Source organism: Mirounga angustirostris, unplaced genomic scaffold (assembly GCF_029215605.1).
Source record: "Mirounga angustirostris isolate CCGP_5_RB_7025 unplaced genomic scaffold, mMirAng1.0.hap1 SCAF_6, whole genome shotgun sequence".
NCBI classification, from domain to species: Eukaryota; Metazoa; Chordata; class Mammalia; order Carnivora; family Phocidae; genus Mirounga; species Mirounga angustirostris.
In genome coordinates this window covers 12,140,978-12,153,531 of record NW_026991714.1, presented here as the reverse complement: position 1 = coordinate 12,153,531, position 12,554 = coordinate 12,140,978, and the positions used below count along the sequence as shown (strand labels likewise).

The following is a 12,554-nucleotide window of genomic DNA, read 5'->3' as shown; positions in this document are numbered from 1 at the left end:
CAGTCTTCCTGTATCTTTCTCTCACAGGTGGGGATATTCGTGAAGAGTCTTCCTATAAGGTAATTGTCATGCCAACTACCAAAGAAAAATGCCCACGTTGTTGGAAGTACACGGCTGAGTCTTCAGATGCACTCTGCCCCCGATGCACAGAAGTGGTGAGTGGAAAGTAAGAGCCACTCGGCCGTCGACAGCTCTCTGAGCAGGAGCACCCTGCGAGCACCGAACGCGAGTTCAGAGGGCCTGTTCACAACACTGCAAAGAGGAAAGCCTAGGTTTAGGTAATGAATGGAAGAGTAAATGGTGGAGGATAAGGGTCAAATTTCAGAATTACAAGTTTTTCCTGTAGCAGATAAAAAACAATGTGTGTGTGTGTATATATATATATATATATACACATGCAGAAAAATACAAATATGCAGATGGGTCTCGATATATCCGTAATGGATTTATTCAGAACAGAGACACTGGGTATGTTTGACTTTAAATGTGGCTGACCAGAAAATGTTTTCTATTTTATAAAGCTTCTTGACTCCATATTTAAGTTCTGTAACGTCTAAAAATAAAGGCATCTGGAAATTTACTGATACTGAAGTTGTAAAAATCAAGTAAAAAATAGTCTTGAAGGAGAATGGCAAGAAGTGTGTGTTTCCCTTAAGAGAGAGAGTGATTTCATTCTGCCTTACTAGTGAACATCATCCTTTTCACAACAGCTAGGTTTTTTGTGTGCATTAGAAAGAAAACATCACCAAACTTGTTACTCTCATACAAGAGGGAAAAGAAAATCTTAATACTGGTATTTATGAATGTTGAGACAACATGAAAGCTGAAAGTTTATTTCACTAATATACATAAGTTCACAACACTGGACACAGAAAATAGAAGTATGTACAGAATGTCACTACTTACAGTACATTACAATAGATAACAGCATTTTATAAACAATTCAGTATTGGATTAAAACCTTTCTAGGGATGGCTAATTCTATTCAGCAGAAATCTAACTTTTAGAAGCCCAAAAAATTCATTTCTGTCAGGGTGAGGGAGGGCTTTCAGTGTTGCCATGGAGTACTTTAAAAAGATTTGTCTCAAATGAAATGAACCACAGCAACTCAATAAGTGAACATTATATTCCATGTAAGCTTAATATTATTAAATCTGTTTTAAGTTGTAATTAACCACTTAAAAAAAAAGCAATTTAAATGTAACAGTGCTTACTTGTACCTTAGACAAATTTTTATAACAAAGAGTGAAACTCTCTCCATTTCTTATTTTTCTTTTTGCAAAAGTATGAAGCATTTAGAAAGTTGGTGATGTGTTCCTCTTCACCTACGTTTATCTGGCTCTTCTAGTTCTACATTTAAACATAACCTGTAATGTAGAAGTTATGATTATTTGAACACTTCTGTTTTTCTTCAGCATTATAAAGTGGAATTTAACAAGGTACAGATGCCTGTTTAATGTTAATGAAGAAAGGTGTCAGGGGAGCGGGCAGTTCTCGCTAGGAAAACACTACTGTTTCTGGCTTCCCATCAGAAAGTGCAGCATACCTTTGTTTTAGAAATCACCCATCCCACATACAATTTAATTCCTTTATTTGTGGCTCTTTCTTGGTACAGAATGTATACACAGGTATTTTCTTCTCTCAGATTTTAAAATGCCTTGATGAAACAGTAAAATATTTCACTGCTTTTCTTAACCATATAGCTCAGAATTCAATTTTAAAATTCTTTGCACGGTAAACTTTAGGATCACAAAGGTAACTACAGATTTGTAATTCAGTGATCTGTTATGGTCCTGTGAACCATATTTCAGCTTATTAATATTCTCAACAATCCCCAGATCTGTGTGTCCTACGAGAATACGTTTAACCAGCTTTATTATCTAACATGTTTGTTTATCAGATACCCCCCTTCCCCCAAAAGTGATAATCGAATCAAAGTGAGGATGTAAAGTTTCTTTGACCAGCCTCCAACATTCATAACTACTTTCAGAGTATGTAGAAAAATCACAGGAAGAACGAATCTTTTAGAATGCATATAACACGTGACTAGATAAAGCTAGACAGGTTTACAAGAACTCATAGGACCGTGTCTGGATGGGCCAGTGGGGATCCCAGCAGAGGCGGGAGGCTGGACTAGCATAAGGTCCTTTTCGGTGCTGCTACTGAATACGGTGTGCGCCTCGGTCAGATTGACAGGCCCTCACCCAAATACCCAAGACCTCTTAAAACTTTATCTTTCAAGATTTTTAAATTAAACAGTAATTATTAAGTTCTAGACAAGTCTTATTTGGATGTCATCTTTTAGTTAAAAATAATTTAAATTGGGATATCCTCAAACATGAGAATTTTTTCTTCATATCCTTGAGGGGCATACTCCTCAGCTTTATACAATACAGTTGATAACGTTGGCTTCTTACAAGTAAGTGAAGCAACAAACTTCCGTATCACAGTGAGTTACTGTGAATAACAATCGTGATCCATGACAGAGAACAGTAATTGCACTGCATGGCTACATTCCAAAGATCTACCCTAATAAATATTTGGTATTTGTAGAGCTCAAAACACTTTGTTTACAGAGTTTTGGTTAATCTGGTTTTAATCAACAAGTAATTATTCAGCACTTGGACTGCTCTAGGCACTCTAGGGTACAAAATTAGTTGTATTTTATTCCCTCAACCCAGCTGTGAGGTAGGTTTGCAAAGCTACAATATCACTAGGCCTTTACTGTTCCCAAGAACAGATAACGTTACCATATCCCAGAAGCAGACATTTCTAAACACTTGTAGGAAAGATAAACTGGACTTAAATTTTTAGCATCTTTGCCTTTTTTTAAAACATAAATTTTACAAGATAATACATTTTTACAATGACCTGATGTGGATACAACTTCGAATCTTGGCAAAAAGTAAATCTTAACTTATATCGTACTTAATTTTGCTGTGTTGCTTGCGTCTCAGAATCTCAGTTTTGGCAAGGACAACAGGTTAAGGGTTCTAATGTTTAGTGTCCCTTCTGATGAATACGATGATCTCGAACCCATTCCTCCTCCAAAGCAAGGTCATCCTCCTCCGGTGGCGGCAGCATAAACCTCTGGGAAAGAACCTGTCCGCATCCAGAGCTCCAGGCGGCAGCCCAGGATGTTGGATTTAAGCATGCCCACAAAAGCGAGTGGGATGTTTCTCTAATTTTACTGATGGAGACTATACATGAACACATTTGAAATTTAATTACAGTAACATTTCGAGTACGAAATATAGAATCTGGTAAGAACATAATCTGTAAATTATAACCCATTTGAAATAGCAAAGTTTACCCATAAAGCTATTGAAGTGCTTAAATTAGAAATAAACAGTAAAACATCTGTGTTAGTAATTAATGGTATCATTGATATTTGTTTATATTTTATCTTCAATATTAACCAAAGGAGTGGAATTTAGCCAGGACTGCACTTTTAAAAAGTAGTATGTATTTTTATTCATTTTACAAAAGAAAAAAGACATACTCCCTCCATCAAATTCCAGATCTTACTATGTAAAATTACCATGCACTAATTCATGTTCTAGTCACACAATTTGAGACCGTTTTCGGTAGGGTAGGTGTCATAAAGAAGGGATAGATACGGCTTCCACAGCTTCAATGAGGTGTAAGGCTAAGCTATACTGCCCGTGGTTTTCTGGTAAAAGCTCGATGACTTTATTTACTAGTTTAGCTGTCGTTGCAATTGGCACTTCCGTGTTTTGAAGATCTTGGGGGTTCTGCAAATGGGACACAAAAATAATCAGTTACACACAACAGTAATCGTTACTCACTTAAGAGTTGTCAGGATAGTTCTTTCCCAGTAAGAATTCTTCAGAACGAACTTAAGCTCCTAATTTAAATTTTCTCCTTAACTGTTACTAAATACGCCTTTAAGAAACCATCCAGTGACCCGACCGATCTCACGCGCTCCTACTTACCATGGCTTTCAGCCAAGTGCAGAGCGTGGGGGGAAGTCGGGCCAGCAGCTCCATTCCTCCTCTCGTCTGGGCGTGCAGGAGCGCGTGAGCCAGTCTCTGCCCTGTTAACACCAGCAGCTGCGAGGCGAGGACCTCCTTGTCGTGCACCTGGAGACTGGCCTGAGGAAAGGAGCACGGACAAGTGTGCATGGGGTAAGAGTTGGCAGAGGTACTTAGTCTAGGAACGGCTTTGCCAGTGAAGAGTCTAGTTCACTTCTGAGCTGCGGCCATGTGTACAACCAAAGAAAAAAGGTCCAAATCAAATTGAGCGTTCAAAATTCAAATTTCTGCCCACTACCGAATTTTTCTTATCCCCTAATATCTCGATGCAATGTGACACTAAGAGTCATTTTTTAAGTCTCTGGCAAAGGGAATTCAATCACATCATGACTGCTTAAAACCTTCTAAGGGCTTCTGAATACAGACGGACTGTGCGCTGGGAGACACTGGACGTAACTCCTGCCCACCTCCGCACCTCCTCTCCGACGTCTTCATCCTCACTCACTGCGTATGGTCCCCCACACCGGCCCTCTAGCCTTGGCCCTTGTACTTCCATCATTTCCGCCTCGAGCACTGTCGGCCCAGTTTCCTGCGTGACGGGCTGCATCTCATCCTTGGGGGCTCAGTTCAGCTGTCCCTTCCGACCACCGTATTGTAGCTCCTGCTGATTCCCGTGGTCCCGTTTCTCTTCACAGCGCTTCTCACCCCATACGAAATGTAGCACGCTTGCGGCGCCGCAGCCTCGGGTCAGGATCTCAGAGTCGTGAGATCGAGCCCTGCGTCAGGCTCGGTGCTGGGCAGGGAGCCTGCTTAAGTTTCTCTCTCTCCTTCTCCCTCTGGTCCCGACCCACCTCCCCCGCTTGCATGATCTCAAAAAAAAAAAAAAAAAAAAAAAAAAATTCAGCATGCTTTTCTGCTCCTACCAGCAGACTGTCAGTTCCATGAGGAAGGAATCCTGTCTGTTCTGGGTACCACTATGTCCCTTTGCATAGAACAAGCCTGGCACACTGTCGGAGTTTATTAAACATAGGCCAGAAACAGGAATTTGGTTACACTTTTATATTTAATATTCTGTTGTTTTTGTGCCTAGAAGTCCTAACAAAAGGAAAAGCAAAAAGCTCTACCGGAGACCTTATGGATTCTTTTTTTTTTTTAAGATTTTATTTATTTATTTGACAGAGACACAGCGAGAGAGGGAACACAAGCAGGGGGAGTGGCAGAGGGAGAAGCAGGCTTCCCGCCAAGCAGGGAGCCCGATGTGGGGCTCGATCCCAGGACCCTGGGATCATGACCTGAGCCGAAGGCAGACGCTTAACGACTGAGCCGCCCAGGCGCCCCGACCTTATGGATTCTTTACTCCAACCATAATTTCTGTGACTTGAGCCCCCACCTCACACTCAGAGGGTGACATTACCTCTTCTCCTAAGTGGTCCGCACCGTAGTTGTAGAGCTCCACCACGTAATGCCTTCGAACCACATCTTCACTAACTTGAAGGTGATGAGCCAAATCCACAGCTAGAACTGGCCAATCTTGGTCTTTCCCAAAAGGAGTGGTCGGTGCCTCTTCTGGGGACTCTCTGTCCTTCACGACTGAATGCTGAGCCTGGACGGCCGCACTAACGACTTTCAGTAAGAACTTGCCGACGGAGAAGGACACAGCACCGTCAGTATGCATCATTAAACAACGTCTAAATCACAGTAATTGGCTTTCCTGTCAGTGAGGGTGGCTTTTCCGTGGAAATTATTTATCAAAAAGGAACGTATAATTGAAAGGGAAATTAGCTTTCAAGAATACTTTGGAAGTGGTCATTCTTCGAGGCCAGCTAAATTTTTCATTTCCTACTTTCTTCTGAGAGACAAAAATAAAATCCGGTAACTATAACTTACCTGTTGTCGTACAGAAATAAAATTTGGATCCATTTCCCCACTAGGTAATAACTGAATTGAAGTTAGGTCTTTGAAGAATGCATTTTTCCCCTAAAGAGAAAGAAAAGACCAAGAAAACGGCTAAGTATGGATTATTATTAAGCGAAGGACAGAAAGATTTTAAAAAATTAAGCCATCTAATTAGTAACTCATGGTTGATTCTACTTGAACAGTAACATTTTAGAACTTTATTAATTTTTTTAACAATTATCTCGTATGTGGTAGGCAGCCTTTGAGGTCTGGCCCCGCTTCCTCCTGGTACGCATGCCTTGTGTCGTCCGTCCCCGCCCCGTTCCTTGAGAGGGGGCCGGACTCGCTGCTGGCGGACAGAATTAGGCGGACGCTAGCGCTGCTTTGAAGATTAGATGACAGAAGGGCTGTAGCTTCTGCCCTGGGTGCTCCTGTTCACTCTTACTTGCCGTGAGGGAAGCCGGCTGCCATGGTGTGACCTGCCCTATTTTGGGAGTGGTGCCTATGGCGAGAAGAGTCTTGCCTGCCATGTAAGCCTGCCGGTGGATCCTCCCGCCGCCCCCAGTGGGGGCTTGAGATGGGACTGCAACCCTGGCTGAAACCCTAACTGCAGACTCAGGAGAGACTCTGAGCCAGAGGCACTTAAATAAGGGGCGACACACATTCCCAACCCACAAAATGTGGTTTTCAGCCACTAAATTTTGAGGTAATTATGCAGTAACCAATAACTAAGACCTAGCATGTACTCCGCATCCTTTTAAACACACTTCCTCAACTGTCTGCAGACACCCTGTTTAAGAGAACAGACGTGTATCTGAAGACCCAAAGCAGAACATCAGAAAGAAGCAGAACTTCTTGGATTTCAGAAGTTCCTTGGAAGGAAATGTAACACGGAGCAAAGAGCACCAGCCTTGGGAAGTTGGGAAGGCCCAGGCTCTCGTCCCAGGCCTCCCACTTCCCGCTAGGCCATCTGGGTTTACAGACGACCCCATCGTCTGGGCTGCTGTGTTTTGCCCCGCAGTCACCCCGGGTACCTTCTAATGGACTTCCTAGACCCAACTATCTAGGACTGTAGGTCACCTAGTGTGACTGCCAGTTAGGATAAAGCTCCTCATCCTTTAGTGCACTGCAAATTGGACATCAGGGGCTGAAAGTTTTTCCACAGGGGCGACCCCATGGGTGGCTCAGTCGGTTGAGCGTCTGCTTTCGGCTCAGGTCATGATCCCGGGGTCCTGGGATCAAGCCCCGCGTCGGGCTCCCTGCTCAAAGGGGAGTCTGCTTCTCCCTCTACCCTTCCCCCCCGGCTCTCTCCCCCATCTCAAATAAATAAATAAAATCTTAAAAAAAAAAGTTTTGCCACATACTCACACATAGTCTGTTACCCTGTAGTTTCCGCCCGGTGGTCTTAGTTATTATAAGGGGCTGCTCTACATGGGGGCCTTTGGGGTGGGGGATGTGTATGCACATCTGTAACACCATTTGGTATTTACTACACTGCAGACACTGCTAAGCCCTTCATGTGCAGTATGTCGCTTCACCCTCACGACAACCACAAGGTAGGCCCTGGAATGAGCACTTCTGAATGAGGCAGCGGAGGCGAGGGGAAACGCAGGAAGACTCACTGGCCTAGTCCACGGCAGGGCAGGGTCCTGATTCACTAGCCACACCGCACTGCCTGTCTGCATGAGTCTCAGGCGGGCTCCGGCACCGCAGCACGATATGGGCTGAGACCGCCGTGCTTGTCCAGTTCTGGATGTGTTCAGTTTCACAAACTCCCTTTTTGGGGGGAGGACTGAGCTAGGCACTTCGTTTTGGGTTTTCTTTTAAAAAACAAAACAAAAAACTCGGGGTCTAGTGATGGAGAGGAATGGATGGATATGATTTAAGGAAGAATCGACAAGAATGACTTATAGTCAATGTGGGGCTTGAAGGGAAGTTTCAAGAACTTCAAGGTTTCCCATCTGCGCCATAACACAAGCAAGCACCCACCCTGCCGGGGGTTTAGGAGGAACAGCGGTTTAGGTCAAGGGCGGGGGGGCTGAGGGGTGGAGGTGTGTTAGATAGGAGGTGTCTGAAGTCGCACGGCCCATCCGAAGAGAGACAGCTGATAGAAATACACGCTTCGGGGGCGTGCAGTTGGTTAAGGGTCCGACTCTTGATTTCGGCTCAGGTCATGATCTCAGGGTCGTGAGATCAAGCCCTGTGTCGGGCTCTCTGCTCAGAGCAGAGGCTGCTTGAGGATTCTCTCTCTCTCTCACCCCCCCACCCCCGCCCTTCCTGCTCGCGCTCATGCACTTTCTCTCAAGTAAATAAATCTTTAAAAAAAAAGAAAAAAAGGAAAAATACACTTCAAATTCAGGTGACAGGTCGGGCCTGGAGATACCCAGGAGGGAGAAAATGGGTCTACCCGAGAATATGCAGAACGAGAACGGCAGACAGCTGAGAGGGCAAGACTCTGGAACCGGAAGAGTTACGGGAAGCCAGAATTACAGGCAGCCTGGTAGAGAACAGCGAGCAGAGAGCCCCCAGCGAGTGACCCCATACACATCCCAGAAGCACTGAGCAACCTGGATTACAGAAGACAATCCTGCCTATCGTCCCGCCCGCGCCTGCTCAGCCCTCGGCTCCGAGACGGCTCTCAAGGCCTCCGAGGTCCTCACCTTACTATCGAAGAGTGAGAGTGGCTTCACGGCCTTCAGAGAAAACCTCATAACGGCATAGAGGACGGAGCAGAGGACGGAATGGTGCTCCACCAGCGGGTAGTGGACGTGCTTCTGCTCCAGGGCCAGCTCCACTATGGAGGTCGGTCCTTCGACCGTGAGCCACGCGTCCTCCGTATCCAGGACAGGCGCTTGCATTTCATCCCGGCTAACGTCGGCCTGCACGTTTGGAGAATTCAGAATTGGAGAAATACGAGCTTGCAAATAAATATCTTAATGCGCTTATGAGGAGGAAAGTGCAAACCCCTTTTCTCCCCAGACCCCCAAGTGACAACAAAAAATCAAATCTAATTCTTCATAAGAAACCACTATTTGGGGGGCTTAAGTCAAAACTCAGAAACGAACAGATGAAAAAAACCTCCTTCTAGAGTCCTTTCTTAAGTCCAATGATTTTGAAAACGCTTAATATCTTAGAGAAGGTTCAGAATGAAAAGAGACCTCTTCTACCTCCATCAAAGTCTGAAGAAGATCCAAGCAGGAGCCAAGGAAAGAGGTCATTGCTGTGTCACTCATCCCCACATCCTGTTCGTAAAAAGGAACACGATTAGCACCTGCAGCAAAACTGTTAGAGGTACCACCAGAAAAATCAAAAACAACACAGCACACCTGAGCAACGGACACTACGCTGGACAGATGGGCAAGAATTTGAAAGTCAAGGCATTGGCACATTTTAATTTCTTTCTTGAGATTCAATGGATTTTAAAATTAGGCTTTAAAAAAGATGGTACCGCCATGGGCTTCATAAAAGCTGGTGGTGTTCATGTATCGTAAAGACGTGGCATCATCAGTCGCCACAGATCATGGCGCTGCTGGTCTCGGGCGAGCTCCCTAAGGCACGCTAACCACGGTACGTGGTCAGATGCCACATGGCAGCCCGATCTGAGAAGTCGTCAGGAAACAGCCCGGTCTGGCTGCAGAGCGCCCTTCAGGGACGGAACTGAACCTTCTCAACAAAACCGGAATCCCCAAGCCTGTGAGCTAAAGACCACCCTCATGCTGTGGGCAACAGGTAATTCCCATGGACTCCAAGGTGCCCCTGCATTCACCACCTTCTTTAAACCAACAACCAGGAAATCCCTCACATCCTAAGTACTTCATCCTGTCATTCACTGTGTGTGTGTGTGTGTGTGTGTGTGTGTGTTTGCGCGCGCGCGCGCACTGTCCCAACCACTCTCAAGAGCACAGCATCAGAAATCCCCCACAGTGGGGTTGTCAGGACTATGGGCCTAGCATGGCCGGATTCACGTGTCCCAGAATTTCCTAAGGTGTCTGTAATAAGAGTATTTCAAAGTTCAGAGCAAAAGTGCTAACTTTTGCTTAATCACCGGCCTCAAACAGAAGCCCAGTATCCGTGGGCTGGAATCTTATTGAAGACCATTTGTACAATGGTTATTACATAAAGTAGCTAAAATTCCCTCATGAATCTGCTTCCATGGGACACTGGGTGCTGCAGTTACAAATTTCTAGTTGGAAGCTATCTGACAATCTGGAAAGGTAAATTAAAATTGGCCACAGTTCATGACCAGTTTCCTTAACATCGTATTGTCCTTCCATGTTTCTCATCTCCTGATAGGTCGTCAAAATGGTAAAAGGCAAAGTCCAGCCCTGCAGTGAGTAAGGTGCTACGTAAGGTGCAGGACGGACAGCTCCGCATCTAATTAAGGGAGATTCACTTACCCTTCGGCATAGCCTGTCCTTTGGTGATTTTCCAACCTAAGAACGGGATGCAAAATACTATAGTTATTTAACAATTTAAATAAAAAGGCATTACTATGGTACTATAGGAAGTAAAAAAGTAAGCAAATTAAAAAAAATAAACTCAGCTATAAATAAATGCTGGTTCTACTCATTTATTACATAGTGCAATTAACTTTGTGGTGGAACTTAAAAATATATTATGAAAAATATATCACTGGGCTCACAAAATAATCCTTTTCAAAAATAATATTTTTGAATTAAAAAAAAAAAAAACAACTCTAAAAATCTGCTCCTCACTTTGTACAAATAACTGTTGCCTTCAAGTCCAGAACCAAACTCAAGGCTATGAATAAAGAGCAGCTGAGAGTTTTGCTTGTTGATAAAGATACACAATAATGTTAAATGGTCAGAAAAAAGGAAAAACAATCTGGTGCGGACAGAAGTCATGTTCCTAGCTCAGAAAACAGGATGATTTTCTCGATTCATAAGTGCTTGGTGAGTTCTACTGCATACTTTATACAACATGGTAATAAGCAGGAGATGAAGTTCTGCTCTTCGGGAACATGGCTTGATAAGAATTCCCAGGAGGCAGGAGATCGATCAGGGCAGACGGGACTCCAGCACCAAGGACTCTTTGCCTCGCTGCCTCTCCCTGAGATCACTGCAATGGCCTTCAAACAACCACACTCGGTCCATCCCAATCCCAACATGTTTCACCGCTGCCAGAATCATCTTTTAAAATGCAAATCTGAACGTATCATTCCTCTGCTTACAACTGCCCCAGTGTCTTTAAGATAAAATCACAGCTACCACTTACTGAGCCCTCACACTAGGGGCCAGACCCTATGCTGGGCAGTTTACACAGAGTGTTAGAAAACCCCAAATCCACAGTCCGCACGGGAAATACTCCATGCTCTGCTTCCCGCTCCTTCCTCCGGCCTGTGCTTCCAGCACACGAAGCTCCTCGCAGCTCTGAGCCAAACACGGATTCTGCTGGAATACGTCTCCTTCTCACCCACGGCTTCCCATTGACTCACGCATCCTCCACAATTCAGCTCAGAAGCCTTCCCTTTGTCTCGTTACTTACTTCCTCTTCTCAGTCCCCAAAGCACCCTATTTACCTTTTGGACTGTGAGTCCCTGGAGGGCAGGGGCTGGGACTTGCAACTCTGCAACCACAGCACCTAATTAGCACAGTCCTTGGCACATAAGAGATACTTACAATAAATATTTATCGAATGAATCATCAAAACTCTCTGCGTCCTCGTTCAGGACTGTTTAAATTCAAGTCCACGTTGTGAGGCTCAAGCGTGGCCGTCGATGTGAGAATGGTTCAAACCACAGTGACACCACCTGAAAAGCTTCGCACGCCCTACTCTTCTCCTGGAAGACGGCAGCCGGAGGGGAAGGAGAACGCAAGGCCCGCAGCAAGGCCGAAAGGAGCGAGTTGGGGGAAAAAAACACCGAAGCGGGCCAGGAAGGTGAGCACACGGGGAAAAACCAGGTTTAACTAGAAAAACGTGTTACCAGTAACAGCAAAGAAAGCATTTTCAGGGGAGCGGTGGCCCAAAGTGGGTCTGAATGTAGTGCTCATGGTTTAGGAATGTCTGTCCATGTACATTTGAAAGAACATGCCGTCATTATGGTGGTAACTCCCCTCACAGCCGCTTACCTGATGCTGCTTACATCTTGCCGGGCCTGGGAACACACTGACCAGGGCCCCCCTGGGGTGCCCAGCTGGGGGGCGGCGGCTAGTCCTGTGCCCACGTGCGATGTCTGTTCCTAACGCTACTTAGGCTGCCTGTCATATGTAATAATGGAATGATGTCACTTAATTAACTGATAAAATGTGAGTGAGGAAAAAAAAGAGTTGTTATACGAACACCAGGTTGAGTGCTTTAAAAAGCTGTACGGAGTAGCTGACTCCTAGCTCTACTGGAGGAGATGCAGAGGAAGCAACTACAAAGATGAAGGCATAAATTTTAAAATCTAAAGATTTTGTACTGAGACTGCATCACCACTTTATAAAGAAACAGGATCTAGAAATCACACGCAAGGCATCAGCGGTGAGTTTTCTGTAGGAAAACCAAAGAAGGACGGCAGCTGACCCCATTCAAAGAAAATACCTTGGTCCTACACCCAAAGATTGATGAGTTAACTGTACATTTGTACACTTTAATTAAAAATAAGGTGCAAATCCTTCCCTCAATCAAGCACAAGTGTCACTCTCTTTGCTTAAGAGGCTT

At 44.6% G+C, this 12,554-nt stretch overlaps 2 protein-coding genes across 4 annotated transcripts in view; one reads left to right on the top strand and one right to left on the bottom strand.

Moving 5' to 3' along the window:
* The window catches only part of IARS2 (isoleucyl-tRNA synthetase 2, mitochondrial), a 53,578-nt gene extending 52,992 nt beyond the window's left edge, over positions 1 to 586 (top strand). Inside the window, exon 23 of the mRNA XM_045876870.2 lies at positions 28 to 586. Coding sequence (XP_045732826.1) covers positions 28 to 170 — 143 coding nt within the window. The 3' untranslated portion in view covers positions 171 to 586. The remainder of the gene's footprint in view (positions 1 to 27) is intronic.
* A 231-nt stretch (positions 587 to 817) lies between these two features.
* The window catches only part of RAB3GAP2 (RAB3 GTPase activating non-catalytic protein subunit 2), a 98,845-nt gene continuing 87,108 nt past the window's right edge, over positions 818 to 12,554 (bottom strand). For 2 of the 3 annotated variants that reach the window (XM_045876866.3, XM_054507911.2), the window contains 7 exons: positions 10,289 to 10,324; positions 9,050 to 9,133; positions 8,552 to 8,770; positions 5,883 to 5,972; positions 5,410 to 5,631; positions 3,957 to 4,115; positions 818 to 3,755 (listed from right to left, as the gene is read on the bottom strand). In XM_045876866.3, the coding sequence (XP_045732822.1) occupies positions 3,600 to 3,755; positions 3,957 to 4,115; positions 5,410 to 5,631; positions 5,883 to 5,972; positions 8,552 to 8,770; positions 9,050 to 9,133; positions 10,289 to 10,324 (966 nt within the window). In that variant the 3' untranslated portion in view covers positions 818 to 3,599. The remainder of the gene's footprint in view (positions 3,756 to 3,956; positions 4,116 to 5,409; positions 5,632 to 5,882; positions 5,973 to 8,551; positions 8,771 to 9,049; positions 9,134 to 10,288; positions 10,325 to 12,554) is intronic. The other variant, XM_045876867.3, reaches the window with a different exon arrangement.